The sequence below is a fragment of the Suricata suricatta genome, chromosome 5, assembly GCF_006229205.1.
Source record: "Suricata suricatta isolate VVHF042 chromosome 5, meerkat_22Aug2017_6uvM2_HiC, whole genome shotgun sequence".
Taxonomy (NCBI): domain Eukaryota; kingdom Metazoa; phylum Chordata; class Mammalia; order Carnivora; family Herpestidae; genus Suricata; species Suricata suricatta.
In genome coordinates this window covers 97,098,901-97,114,210 of record NC_043704.1, presented here as the reverse complement: position 1 = coordinate 97,114,210, position 15,310 = coordinate 97,098,901, and the positions used below count along the sequence as shown (strand labels likewise).

The window sequence follows — 15,310 nt, the reverse complement described above, 5'->3', positions numbered from 1 at the left end:
TTACATTGAACCTCCTAGGCCATTGTAAGTACATGCCTTCCACACATTGAAGAAAATGAGCCTTTGGAGTTTGCATAAAATGAATTCAGGTCAGAAATCAATAACAGAAATAACTAGAATACTTGGAAATTTAAAGCGTGTTACTAAGCTAAATGGCCAAGAAGCATATAAATAGACACTCAATACCATTTGTAATGAGTTACACAGAGTAAATATACCATTTCATCTCTACCGGACCAGCAAAAACTTAAAAATCTGACAAAGTGATGATAACAGGGGGCAACCAAAGCTCTTAAATACTTCAGGAGAGTACAAACTGATGTAAATCCTTGGGCAAATAATTCAGTTTTATCTAGTGCAGTTGAAGACATATACATCCATGACCCAGCTACTCTAATCTCAGGACCAGACATCCGAGAAATGGGTGCATGTGCATACCAGGAGACCCGTATTCATAACAGCATTGTCTGTAACAGCGAAATGGGAATCAACTCTCCAAACCATCGACGTTTAAACAAATAGTGGTATTTTCATCTAACAGAAGACTATCAAACAGTAAAAATGAATCAAATACAACTACGCACATCTTCATGGGTAAATCTCAGTAAATAACAGTGAGCGAAACAAATAAGCTGTAAAACAACACATAGACTAGCTCTCCACTTGCTACCTCCAAATTTAACCTTATATTGTTTAGAGATACACACATGCAGCAAACTACAAGAAAAAATTTTAAAGTGAAGAAATCCTCAATCCAGGTTAGTGACGATCTCTTAGAGAAGAGGAGAGAAGAGAAAGAATGGTGATTACCGCTTTTTCTCCATAAGCTATACACATTTCCATAAGAACTTTTGTAAATGTTCTTTGTATCTACTTATAGTATCTTAGGAAAAGAAAAACACTTATAAACATATACATATAATAGATACACAATTATCACAGCATTATCTTAATGATTTCTTCTCAGCAACCACTAACACATTTATAAATTTATTTTCAGATAATTTTACAAATAAATGAATAGCCAAGATGGTCATTGTAAGTCACCATAGTGAGAATCAGAAATAAAATATCCATCACAAAAATTCTGATTAAGTACATCATGGCATATAGAATATTATGCAACGGTTATAAATGATGATGTATAATTGCATTTATATGTAAAGTCATCCAGGACAGAATCTAAGCAAAAAAGTTACAAATAACATATAAAATGTCACCTCATTTGTGTTTTTTGTGTGTTTGTGCCACTGCATCTATTGAAAAATATGTAACATGTTAACATTGATTATTTCTAGATGATTGGATTGGGTTGTTTTCACTTTCTTCCTGGTTAACTTTTTGTTCTAACCAATCATTTAATTAAGCATTATATTATTCTTATAGTTATTTCCACTATGAAATCCTTATCTGATTTATCAGATCAGTCCTTTTATTATTTTAAGCACTATGTCTTTCAAAGTAGACAATCAGAAAGGTACTTTTATAGAAGACTTAGTCCCTTTCAAGGCAGAAAAGTAAAAAATACATCAAAATATGAAAGTTCAAATAAGAAGCACATAAAATAACATAGTCAATGAAAGTTATATTAAAGCACATGCTACAAAAGAGAGTATATAAATAAAACCTTGGCAATATTAACAAAACTGATGTAGCATGAACAAGTGTGGGGAAAATTATGTCAAAGATAACTTTACCTAGTAAAATCAAATTCTAATTGGAAGATGGTATGTGATACTGTGACATAAAGAATGAATAATCAAGAGAGTTCCTGCCTAGAAAAAAATAAAATAAAAATAATAAAATCAGATGCTATCAATGAAGATACATGATTGAAATTTATTACATAACATTTTATTTTCAGTGAAAAGCTATTGGAAGTCTCTACATTATCCTGAGTAATAAAATTAATAACCAAATACTTTTTTTTTATTTTTTAAATTTATTTTTTGAGAGACAGAGAGAGACAGTAAGAGCAGGGGAGGGTCAGAGAGAGAGGGAGACACAGAATCTGAAGCAGTCTCCAGGCTCTGAGCTAGCTGTCAGCACAGAGCCCGACACGGGGCTCAATCCCACGAACCTTGAGATCATGACCTGAGCTGAAGCCGGACGCCTAACCGACTAAGCCACCCAGGTGCTCCAATAACCAAACACTTTTAAAAGTATGCTGTTCCTCAAGAGATACTGGGAAATGTAAAGCAGAGACAGTATGTACCTCAGTCATCCAGTTTTCAGTATCTATAATATGGGTGCAAAAAACATCAAGGAAAAATAAAAACAACAAATGCCCCTTCACAAAGAAAAAAAAGATAAATTTATAGTGATCCTTGAAGTATATTTTTTCAAAACATATATAAAATTTATTTACTTCTCTATCTTACAGATCCTCTTGTTTTATGTATAATTACAGTTCAACAAGGGAACAGTTTTCCTGACAAAACTTTCTTCCAGGAGTGGGGGAGCTGAAAGCTTTCAGTTCTTCTCCCTTCACCTGACAGTCTGAATTTACATAGGAGACAAACTCAAATCTCCCCAGTGCTCAGGTCAGGGTTCTACAAATATGAAACCAGTAACCGCTGGTTGCACTGTGAATACTCCTTTAAGGAGTTATATCAAACTGTTACCCTAATTCTAGTAGTTTTTGAATGCTGCAGTTATATTCACAGAGAATGGAGAGACATAAAACAAACTCAGCTTTATTTTATGACGCTCGTTTTATAAATACAACTGTACCTGCTTTTGCCGCGTGTGGGTTCTGTTTCTCGCTGGCATCATTGTGTCCGGTTCTCCATTGATTTAAAGCTTCCTGAAAGGACTGGGCAGAAGCTTCTTCATCAAATGACCCTTCACACAGAAGCCCATCTTTTGGATTTGAACATTCTGCTCTTTTCGTGGTTGGAACTTCTACCTAAACCAATTAAAAGTCCATCTAAGTGTGCTTTACTAAATTTTCCAGATCTTAAAATACAGGCAGCATTAATTATTAGGCATTTTGAATCATACATTACTTTTAAACTTAAAAATGGGACCTTTTTATTTTGTACTTATTTATATGCTTCACTGATTTCTTTAAAAGTGTATCAATAATTATAAATGGTCTCTTCAAAACTTATTAAAATTAGAGCTTCCAACTGACGGTTATCATCATGTCATTTACCAGCATTCTCCCTGGAAGGTGGCAATAGCCATGACTCTAACTCCCTACTCCTCCAATCTGCTCCCTGCAACCTTCCCATAGGACAGAGAGAGCAGTTGTTTTCATGTGTGAATCTGATCCTGTCACTCCTACGTTCAAAACCTTCCAATGACTCTATGAAACTCTATGAAACTTCCTACTAGGAAGACCCTACAGACCTCATAACCCCTATCCGTTTCTACTTCTCTTCTTTCAATTTCCACTTCATTCCATTCGGCTGCAGCCAAATTTATATTCTTGCAGCTCTGGGAGTGCAGGAAGCAAACTCCGCTTGACGGCCTCGTCTCAGCCATATCCAGCACTCGGAATGATACTTCATATTTTCACGTAGCCCTTGCACTCATTTCAGCTGGTCTCTGTCCAGCTGTCACCTACTGGAGTGACCAGTGATGTAGGTGATGACCCTACAAATACAGCCCCATTGTCCCTGACTTTCTATTCCCTTATCTGCTAGATTTTTCTCCCAATAACATCTGTGTGAATTTACTCTGTATATTTATTTATTGTCTGTCTCTTTCCATTACAATGTAATGAGATCCAGCCCTTTGTTTTTTTTCCTCAGTGCCCAAGAGCAGTGTCTCACACAAAGTAGGTGTTCATTAAAAGTCAGTTGAATGAATGAACAAATTAATTACTGTATATGAACCATTGCATGCTTCTAAGCATAATGATGAGAAAAGGATGAGCTCAGTACAAAATATAGATTCACTGTGAACACAGAAGAAATAAAGGTAGCATTTGGCAGTTAACCAGTGAATCAGAGAAAACAGCCAAATTAGGAAAATAAAGCCAAATAAAATCCACACTGAGGCTGAATTAACAATGTGGATTTTCCTACACTGATCAAATTGTTAAATCTCCATTGTGTATCTTCTAGATGCAAAAGTAGAATCCTCTATGTTCACCCCTTAATTGCAAAATAAACAGACTGTTAGAGTATAAATGAGAAAAGAGCATTAAATATGTGTCCAAAATCATAAATATTAACAAAAAGCATCTGGGCACCTAAAAATGCTGTGCCAGCTGCTGGCCACAGAATTAAAAGGTCCACAATAGAAACAGGTGCTAGAAACAGGGTATGTAATGCAGATAAACACGATTTCTATGGGCACAGGGGGCAGGGATGGTATTCTAGAGACGGAATGGTATATATGTTAAAACATGGAGGTAAACAGCATCATGGAGGGAACTGTTAGAAGTTCGCACTGCAAGAGTAAGAAGTAGGATATGAGAAAATATAAAGTGCAAAGTATAATCTGGGGCTGGTCATAAAGGATGCTGCTGCCGTACAGAGGAGTTTAGACTCACACGTAATGAAAACCCACAGCTACAGAAGAGTCCCACACCATAGTGGGGCAGAAAGAGAAATTAAGGACTAGTGAGTTTAGATGCAAGGTAACCAGTTAAAATGATACAGCTAATTGGTAATAGCTATCAACATTGTAAATGCACGGCCCTCTTCAACTAGGAATTTCAGGATTTTATCATATGGACACGTACACACACAGAAATTTTTTAAACAATATTTTTAAAAAATTTAAAACAAGATTTTTAAAATAATATTTTTAAAATTATTCTTTATACTATAGTTTGCGCTGGCAAAACAAAATCTAAATGGTATAAATGTTGGGTCAGTGGAAACTGTAAATTTTAATGTAAAATTTTAAAATTTAAATTTTTAGATTTTTAAAGCCATTTAATATCTAATAAATGGGGTGTTCCACAACCACAATATAGAATGAGAAGGCTAGAGAATGTACTTATATAAGTATTAAAATTATATTGTTAAGCATAAAAAGTAGATTTTCAGAGCATGTAACATATTAATAATTGTGCAGAGAAATACATACAAATAAAATTGGAATAATTATTGACTTCTAGAGAGGGAGAGAATTAAATCCATTTTCCATGGTATAAGCCTATTGCACTTGGAATAGAAATGAGGACAGAAGTGACCAAATATTCAAGAGAGTTTTAGATGGTAGACACGATCCATGGTAACCAACGGGAGGTGCAGGGGGAGGAAAGAAAGGCCTGTGGAAGATAACAGTCCTTGGCTCACCTGGAAAGCTAGAAGACAGGCTGTCACCAATGGTGACATCTATGTAGGTTGCAAAGAAGAGGTAAATTTAGTTTGAAAATATTGACTTTTAGGGGCACCTGGGCGGCTCAGTCAGTTAAGCTTCCAACTTCAGGTCAGGTCATGATCTCGTGGTTTGTGGGTTCGAGCTGCATTAGGATCTGTGCTGACAGCTCAGACCCTGGAACCTGCTTCCAATCCTGTGTCTCCCTCTCTCTGCCCCTCCCCTGTTCGTGCTCTATCTCTCTCTCTCTCAAAAATAAATAAACTTTAAAAAAAGAAAGTACTGAATTTTAGAAATATGTGGGAATCCAGCAACCAACACGTGTGTCTGTATGTGCGCTGACTAATGAAGAACCCTGAAATCTCAGTGCTTACTACAAAATGGTTTAAATAACGCAGTGATTCCAGGAAGTCTGCAGGGCAGCTCCTTTCCAACCAATGAATTGGAAATATAAGACGTTTTCATTTTATAACCATGCCTTTGGAATACTTGGGTTCCTCACAGTGGTGGCAGTGTAAGAAGAGTCAGAGCAGGACATTGGCTTTTAAATGTTTGAGCCCAGAACTGCCATATGCCACTTCCACTTGAAGCCCAACATGACTCTGCCCAGTTCTGAAGGGACGAGGAAATTTGAAAGAGCACATGGAATCCAGTGCAATGTATTCATTATCCCTCTAAGCCGCACGATATCCCTGCAAGATATGTTTTAATATCCCCACTTTCTAGATGATAAAGCACATTTTAACAAACCCATGCAGTGCTTCTGATGCTTGTTACAGCTAGAGAACCACAGCTGGTGGGCCAGACGGGGACCAAGCACATAAAGGGGCTATCTCTTCAGTGTGTGCATGAGTCCAGCGACACACCCAGGGGTTGCCAGTAGTGACATCCAACCAGGAATACCCACATCACAATTACTGAGCGGTTGTTAAAACCACACCTCTGGACCCACCCAAAAACGGGCTGACCTCGGTCATGTGTGTTTCTTTAATGTTTTTCCAGCTAATTCTAATGTACACTCCTGGATAAAATCATTGAATTAACAGCTTTTAAGTTGAGACAAGAAGTGGAGGGTCTACACTGCAATATATATACTGCATATATAGTCACCTATGGGAACAAGAGGTAGCATTTCTTGTGGGGATTAAAAGCATAGCAAAAAAGTAAGCTTTCTAGTAGAGCTAGATACTTAGTTCCTCTCTGCCTTTGTTATCTATCATATTGAGTAATAATAATGGAACACTTACTTGATTATTGTGATTGGTGGATAAAATTAAAAGATTAAGCACAATTGCTAGTGTAAGGTGTTTAACAAATGTTAGCTGTTCATTTATCACTATTTTTACTGATAAGATAAATTAGATAAAATGGCAGGCAGGAAGGGAAAACCCCTAAAACCAGACTCTGTGTAGTGGTTAAAAGCAAGTAATTGGGAGTCACAAAGCCTGGATTTAAATCTAAGTTCCACTATTAATGGAACTTAGGCAATTTATAAAAACTGATCTTTGTCACTATTTTCTTATCTGATAAAAAAAAGAGAAAAAATAAGAAAGGACAAAAAGACAGAATACACCAGGGGTGTCTGGGTGGCTCAGTCAGTTAAGCGTCCAGCATCAGCTCAGGTCACAATCTCACAGTTCATGGGTTCGAGCTCCACCTCAGGCTCTGTGCTGACCGCTCAGAGCCTGGAGCCTGCTTCTGATTCTGTGTCTCCCTCTCTCTCTGTCCCTCCCCTGTTTGCCCTCTGTCTCTCTCTCTCAAAAATAAACATTAAAAAATATTTTTAAAAATATATATAGAGAGAATACATGTAAAATATGTAGGACAGTGCCTGGCACATAGTCAGTCCTCAATATGTTACCGTTATAATAATGAAGCCATAACTCATTCAGTGATTCTTCACAATCACTTTTGACAGGTCTATTAGAAAGTGAAATCAATGTAAAAACACTGACTTTCCTGGACAGTTCAAACAGTTTCTTTGTTGAAGAGAGGTCCTGCTAGCTTAAAGCATGTTTTCTTTTATGTTCTGTAGGCATAGGTTTGGAACTCAACAAGTAAGTTCAAGCCTGACTCTATCACTAAGTAATAGGTTGTGTGACTTTCACCAAATTTCTCAGTATTTCCAAACCACAGTGGAAAGAAACATGAGTGGTGTCTATAAACGTGAGGATGATTACATAGATTAAGGTGTGAGGAAGCCTGTTTCTCACTAAAGAATCAATACAAGTCTAATACAAAATACAGACATCAGCTAATGAAAGCTTACCCAGTCTATCACAGGATCAGTAGGCAATCTGAATAATGACTAGTAGTATAAATCCAATTAGTATAAATCCAATTTTAAATAAGAGTAAATTGCCTGCCACCTAAAACTTGGCAATGTTCTGTATTTTTTGTCTCTCTGAAATCCCAACTACAATAAAATTGTTATATTGCATTGTTGTTTTTCCCCCAAATATTCATTCATTTCCCGACATAGTGGAAATCCCCAGAAAGCAACATGGTCAAGAATCATTCATAAAAAAATAAATAAATAAAAAATCACTGTCCAGTGGAATCAAAGTAATCTCCTTAGAAGTACTTTTACAGTCAAGATATTTTTTGATTCATTAAAAAGAAACATTGAAACATTAAATAACAACGTGGTAAAATGATTTGCAAAATTCTATAGCTCTAGCTAAGTCTATGATTGACAGTCTCCATGATCATGGATGACAGAAAATGTCCACTGTATTCTCCTTAGCTTACCTCAGAATTGCTCCCCTGCAGAAGAGACTTGGGTTTATGCTGACTTTTATTCATCTCTTTTGTAGAATGAGTTTCCCCTTTGTGTTCATCTGGATTAATATCCTTGATAAACTGATGGGCAATGTCTAATACATTGGGTAATATTTGAGATTTTGCCTGTAAAAAAATGAACAGAATATGACTTAAAAGACTAGTAGGTCAACCTATGTAACTTAGATACATTAAATCATTATTGTTCTTGGATTAGCAAAATTCAAAACATTTTATTTAATATTTCAAAATACAAATTAACATTTATATTAACCAATATGATAATGATAACTCCCATCTATTGAGGGGGCTAGTTTGTGCTCTTGCTATCCTAAGTATCTTAAAAATATCTCATTTTGGAGTACTACATGGCAATGAGAGGGAATGACATATGGCCATTTGTAGGAAAGTGGATGGACCTTGAGAATGTCATTGAAAAGTGCACATCAGGAAGTGCCTTTACCTGTAGGTTCCCTAGTAAACTCCAAGTTGTTCCTCATATTTTTGCTCATGAGTTTCATTGGCCAAGGAGGCCTTCTCTCCTCTACCATTTCTTTACATGGCAGACTCCTACTTCTTCTAGATTCATCCCAAGTTATTCCCAAGGTCCAGGAACCTTTCCTTGCCCTCCTCCCTCTAGCTGTGGGTGGTGCCCATCCTCTGTACCTTCTTCATACTCAACATAGATGTCTACTAGCTCACATAATATTGATTTTACATCACCTTTTGATATTTATCTATTACATCATACCACATAAGTTCACAAAAGTAAATAATCATGTCTTCTTAAATCTTTCTATGGTTATCACAGTACCTGGCATATAACATGTGGTAAAAATGAGGTGGGAGGGGGAGGGAGAGGAAGAATTGCAGAATGAAATATATAATTGAGAAAAAGATTTAAAAATAACTTTTCCACGTGCTTACAGAGTAACTGAAAAGGTACAGGCAACTCTTGGAAAGACCCTAGTCTCTGACCCTAGTCTCCTATCAGCAAATACCCTGGTCTGCCCAAGGACTCTGGATCCCAACCAAGCATGAACCAACCAACCACCAGGGTGAGGCTCTCTGAAAACCTGGTATTAGAAAACCAAGCAATAGGTCTTACCCTGTTAGCAAATGTCCTCAAGACAGAGAATAACTTCAGCATGGATTAGAAATACTTATTTTGTACCATGGAATTATTCCTATTTTAAAATTTTCATCTAGTTACCTATTTAAATAACTAAGATAACACTAAAGTTTTCCAGTTATGACCTCTGTAGATCTGTTAAAATCCAGTGCAGTCTCATTCTGGAATAAATCAGTGAAGATAAAATTAATCATGTTATTTCACACTAAAATAATGAATTATATATGAAAAATGAATAATGTGGAGGTGCTGGGTTGTTCAGTCAATTAAGCGTCTAACTTTTGATTTCAGCTCAGGTCATGATCTCACCATTTGTGAGATCGAGCCCCACATTGGACTCTGCACTGACAGCATGGAATCTGCTTGAGATTCTCTCTTTCCCTCTCCATCTGTCCCTTTACCACTTGCATGTATGTGCATGCAGTCTCTCTCTCTCTCTCTCAAAATAAATAAGCATCAAAAAAAGAAAATGACTAATGTGATCTATCTATATATACATACATAGATGCACAAATACCTGTGATATTTGCTCTAAATTTTCCCAATGATTATAAAAAAGCCTATATAGATTTATGTAATCTTTATTTTCTAAAGAAATTCAAGACAATGGTAATGCTTTACCCTTCCAGAAATATCTGTATTTTAAAACATTTTTTAAAAAAGAATAATACAATATAAGCCTGATTTCAAATTCCCTAGAACAGAGATCTATTGATTTCAAAGATGATTAGAATGTCTAGTTTTCATTTTATGCATTCTTAAAAGTACTAAAAATGATAGTATTAATTTTACATAAAATTATCAAGAACAAATTATTATTCAAGTATATTAACATAAAAGAAAGATTATCCCTGTCCTAAAATGAATTCTGCTCTCAATGTTTCAATTAATTGCTATAACAGTTTTAGGCAGGATATTAAGGGACACACACACAAAAAGATTTCATTATTAATTTACTTCTAAAAACTAAGATTAACATCATGGGTAATTAATAAAATGACATGCTACAATTGAATATCTTAAAGTTCTGTTAATTTGGTATAAATAAAATGCCAAAAAATGAGAATTGTTTTTCTTAGAATATCTAACATTTAAATATTACTTTTCTCAATCATTAAAGTGTATATGTCACTTTTCTTATTCTTAAAATAAACATGCAAGGAAAAGGAACCGATATTATGATCCATACTACATAGACAAGGAAATTTAAGCTCATAAAGCTTACGTCAAAGCCAAATGGATACAAACTATTGAAGTTTGAGTTAGAACAGAGGTCTTCTTCCAGTCTAACTCCTTCCCCTACCAAATTACACTAACACAAAACTGTGTTTTACTTTGGAAGTCCTATGACTTACAATATATTAATTTTTATCTCAATAGATATGAACATTTTTCCTTCCTAAAGAAAAAACCCTATTATTCCAGGGGTAGCTGGGTGGCTCAGTCGGTTGGGCAACCGACTTCAGCCCAGTTTATGATCCCACAGTTTCTAAGTTTGAGCCCCATGTCAGGCTCTGTGCTGACAGCTCAGAGTCTGGAGTCTGGAGCCTGCTTCGGATTCTGTCTCCCTCTCTTTCACTCTCGCTCTCTCTCAAAAATAAATGAAACATTAAAAAAATTTTAATGTAAAAAAACCTATAAATCTATACATAGTTGCTTTTGCAGGTATTAGATTGTTTTCAGTTTTTGTTTCTAACTTATTCCGCTTGCTTATTTTCATGTCTAAGCACTAGCAAATTGAAGACAGAAACAGAGATTCTTATTTACTTGTGGGGAGGCATGTGAACTTGGCAGAAACAAAACATATGAACAACAAAATTAAAAGTACTCTCTCTATAAGAGTAGAATTTTAGGACAAACTTAAAACATCTAGTTTTTAAATTAAGAGATATAAAATTTAACAAAATCATTAAGATTAGAAATTTACCACAGTGCTATAATATACTATTTCATAAAATTTATAACTTCCTAGGTAAGTAAAAAATATATCATACATATGTTAATTATTTGCAACTTCCTGTTGCTCAGATCCAGGCCCCCATACTTACTCTAGAGAGAATCTACAACTAACTACCAGACACACCTCTCCACAAACACAAGTTTCCCCGCTTGAATCTAGGTGGGACCCTGTGATAGTTTAACAGAATGTGAGAAGTAGTAATGAATTTCATTTCTAGTGGCAAGGTAGTAAGAAACTACCCCTTTTACTGTTCAGCAAGCTTTGTAAATGGATGTACGGTGACTTTGAAAGTAACACATCTAACTAAGATGGTGGCACTACATAGTAAAGTCCCCACATCAAGAGGGAAGGGATGTTTAAAATGAGATGTCCTAGGAACAACTAGGTTGAATTCTATGTGAGTAAAATTAAACTTTGTCTCTTTTAAGCCACTGAGATTTGGTTCTTCTACTTCAGCAAGCATTACCCTAATATATAGCTTCATATTTGGAAACTACTCCTAAATGAATACTGTTTCAGCTAGAGGAAGGAAAGAAGGAAGGAAGGAAGGATAGATGAAACGAAGGATAGATGGAAGGAAGGAGGGAAGGAAAGAGAGATGGAAAGAAGGAAGGAAGGGGGGAGGGAGGGAGGCAGGAAAGAAGGAAAGAAGGAAGGAAAGGGAAAGATAAAAAAGATTTAAAGGTGTTTCCTATTTAAAACACACATAAATATATTATTTCTATGTTTTGCCAAAGTTTTCCTCTCTACTTAGAAAAGCTAACTTTCCTATTATAATTCTATTTATCATTTTAGGTCCAAATCAAATGTTATTCATACCAATGCCATTATAAAAAAAATAGCTCAGAAGGGCAAATTATTTAATCTCTCTGAAACACAACTAATCTTTCTTCCTCAACTAACTTGCAGCAATATCGATATATTTTCTATGTACCCCTATAATTCTTTCTGCACATCAGTACTAGTTTGTTCCCCAGTGTGTAATCTATAAATCAGCAGCATCACCATCAACTGGAAACTTGCTGAAAATACAAAATCTCAGGTACCACTCAGAATCACAGAATCAGAACCTGCAGTTTAATATGCAACATGAATGCTCATTAAGGTTTAAGAATCATTGTGTCAGAATACTTACCACTTAGTTGTGTTACAATTGGTTGAATACGTCCATCCTCCCTTTTGTGACTATGAATTCCCTGGCAGAGGGGACCAGGTGTCATTCTTCCTTACATACCATGCTTCATATTGTCCTCTTTTGATTCTCCTCCCTACGGCCCTATCCTTCACACTTTGCAACTAGAACATTGCTTGACGCTGGGTAAGTACTTGAGAAATGTTGGTTAAATCAAACTTTGCTGACTTACTGGGGTAAAAATGACTAAAAATTCTATTTGAACATTCCTTCCATATACTCAAGCTTTCTAAGTCCATGTCAACACAGGCACAATCAATGGCACTGCTAATAATAGAACAAAAGGGAAAATCATTTACCTCTCTAAGTGTAAGTATTCTGCACCTATAAAACAAAGACAATATCTACCTTGCAGAGCTGTTGTGGAAAATATACATCCTGTATGAAAATCACCTAGGAGAGTGATGACACAAAGTAGTGCATTCAAATGATTGCTAACATTTTATCTAGATCACACTACACTATTTCTCTGTAAGTAAGGGAAATAGTTCAAATATCCAGAAAACAACTTCTACTCAATTCAGTAGGCAGAATTTAATAGGGACTTTATGACTATGGTGCTATAAATGGGTCAGTAAATAAGTCTATCCCCCAAAAACAAATGTTAAACTGGATAAAGTTAAAAAAATTTTTAATGTTTTTTATTTATTTTTGAGAGACAGAGATAGGCAGCATGAGCAGGGGAGGGTTAGGGACAGAGGGAGACACAGAATCCGAAGCAGGCTCCAGGCTCTGAGCTGTCAGCACAGAGCACAATGCAGGGCTCGAACCCACAAACCATCAGATCATGACCTGAGCTGAAGCGGGACGTCGAACCGACTGAGCCACCCAGGTGCCCCTAAACTGGATAAAAATTTTTTAAACTGCTTCAGGGCTCTGAAATCAACCAAAAGCAAACAAGGTGAAAAGTATTTATTTAAGAAAAACTACTATGACATTACTGAAGAATAGCAAGAATCTACGGCTTTTTTACATGGAGCTGCTCCTATCTTATATCTCCCTTCCCAAGTTGGTCAATGTTACAGGGGCCAGACTGGCCTTGCTGAACAGGGAACATGCTTGATTCCTGGCAGAGGGCAGAATCTTAAAATGATACTGGCATTATCAATGAGCTAGCAAATCAGGTTATAAATGGACCTACCGCTCTGGCAGCCTGAAGCGTTAGTCCCAGTTAGGGTGAGCAATGGACCAAACATTTAGTGGGATGATTTTGAAAATGAGAGGGCTACACAGGGCTGCCCAAGAAATGGGAATCATAAAGAAGAACCAAATGAAAATGTTTAATTATGACCTAAGTAGATTAACAAAAGATTTGAAATGGAAAAAGAAATATTCAATGTACTTGAAGAAAGATAGAGATAAATTGATCTAATTTGAAAACCAAAAAGTAAAAGATTAAATAAAATGGAAACAGCTTTACAGACCTATGGGACAGCATCAATTATTCAACATATATTTAGTGAGTGTATCGGGGGAGAGGAATGAGGATAAGAATGTACATATGAAAAAATGATTGTCTCAAACTTCTCATATCTGATAAAAATTATTACATCAAAGACTCAAGAACCTCAACAAGCCCCAAGAAAGGCAAATATAAAGATAGCCATACCAAGACACATCATAACCAAATTACGAGGAGTCAAAGATAAACAGAAAACTTTGAAAGGAATGAGAAAAATTACTTGTCGCATGTAAGAACACATAAATATGAATAACAAACTGATTTTTGCATCTGAAAAAAATGGGAGAGCAAAAAGCAGTAGAAAGTACTTAAAGGAAAAACTGCCAAAAATTATTCTATGTTCAGGAAAGCTCTCCTTCAAAAATGAAAGCAAACATAAAGACATTCCTAAATAGTCAAAGTATGAGATAATTCATTACAAGCAGATGTGCCTTACAAGAAATACTGAAGAAAGGTTTTAAGGCTGAAAGGTTATTAAATCCAACAGAAGAAAGACAGAACCCCAGAAACATAAATATATGGATAAATATAAAAAGTATTTAAATATTTCCTTTTTCTTTTTCTTAACTTCTTTTAAATGCATAAAGTTACATATAGCAGTAATTTTGACACTATATTGTGGATTTATAACATTGAAATATAATATATAACCTGCACAAAGAAATGGAGAGAAAATAGAGCTACAAAGAGAGCCAGGCTACAATATTTTACCAAAGTTAGTATTAATGTGAAGTAAAGTGTTAAAGATGTATAGTGTAATACTCAGAACAGCCACTAAATAAATACATGCAGACATATGCACGTGTGTGCGCGCACACACACACACACACACACACACAGACAGTAATTTCAATGGCACAATAAAAACATCTTTAACACAAAGAAAGTAGTAAGAGAAGAAGGAACAAAGGCATATAAAAAACAAACAGCAACATGGAAGATGTAAATCCGGTAACATTATTAATTATATTAAATGTGAATGGACTAAACACACTAATAGAAAACAAAATTGTCAGAGTTGGTAGGAAAAAAATGTAAGACCCAACGATATGCCATTTAAGAGCCTGACTTTAGATTCAAAGACAAATAGGCTAAAAATAAAAAGTTGGAAAACATGTACTTTGAAATTAATACCATAAGAAAGCTGGAGAGGCTATATTAGTAAAACAAAAAATTCAATAGAACAAAGAGGCTTACTTTATTTTTTTTCATTTTCATTTTAGAGCATATTTATTGTTTTTTTTCTCTGTTTATTTATTTTTTTAACATATGCAATTATTTTCCATCATTTACAATACAGTAGTTACTGTAATGACACTCCAAACAGAAAAGCAAAGTAAAAAATAAAAACACCAACTTCTGTTTCATGTAATTAGACTTATACAGAAATTAGAAGGTTAAGTAACAACTAGTTAATCACCTAATTTCACAGCTATCTGAAGTGGCGATCATTATATAGCAGCTTATCTATGATACATTCAAGATACATGATACAATTTATTA

The 15,310-nt window shown here is 35.3% G+C and overlaps 1 protein-coding gene across 1 annotated transcript in view; it reads right to left on the bottom strand.

Moving 5' to 3' along the window:
* ZBBX (zinc finger B-box domain containing) overlaps window positions 1-15,310 on the bottom strand; it is a 113,314-nt gene that overhangs the window by 42,855 nt on the left and 55,149 nt on the right. The window contains exons 8-9 of the mRNA XM_029938746.1: window positions 8,032-8,187; window positions 2,734-2,908 (exon numbers count right to left, since the gene is read on the bottom strand). Of these exons, the coding sequence (XP_029794606.1) occupies window positions 2,734-2,908; window positions 8,032-8,187 (331 nt within the window). The remainder of the gene's footprint in view (window positions 1-2,733; window positions 2,909-8,031; window positions 8,188-15,310) is intronic.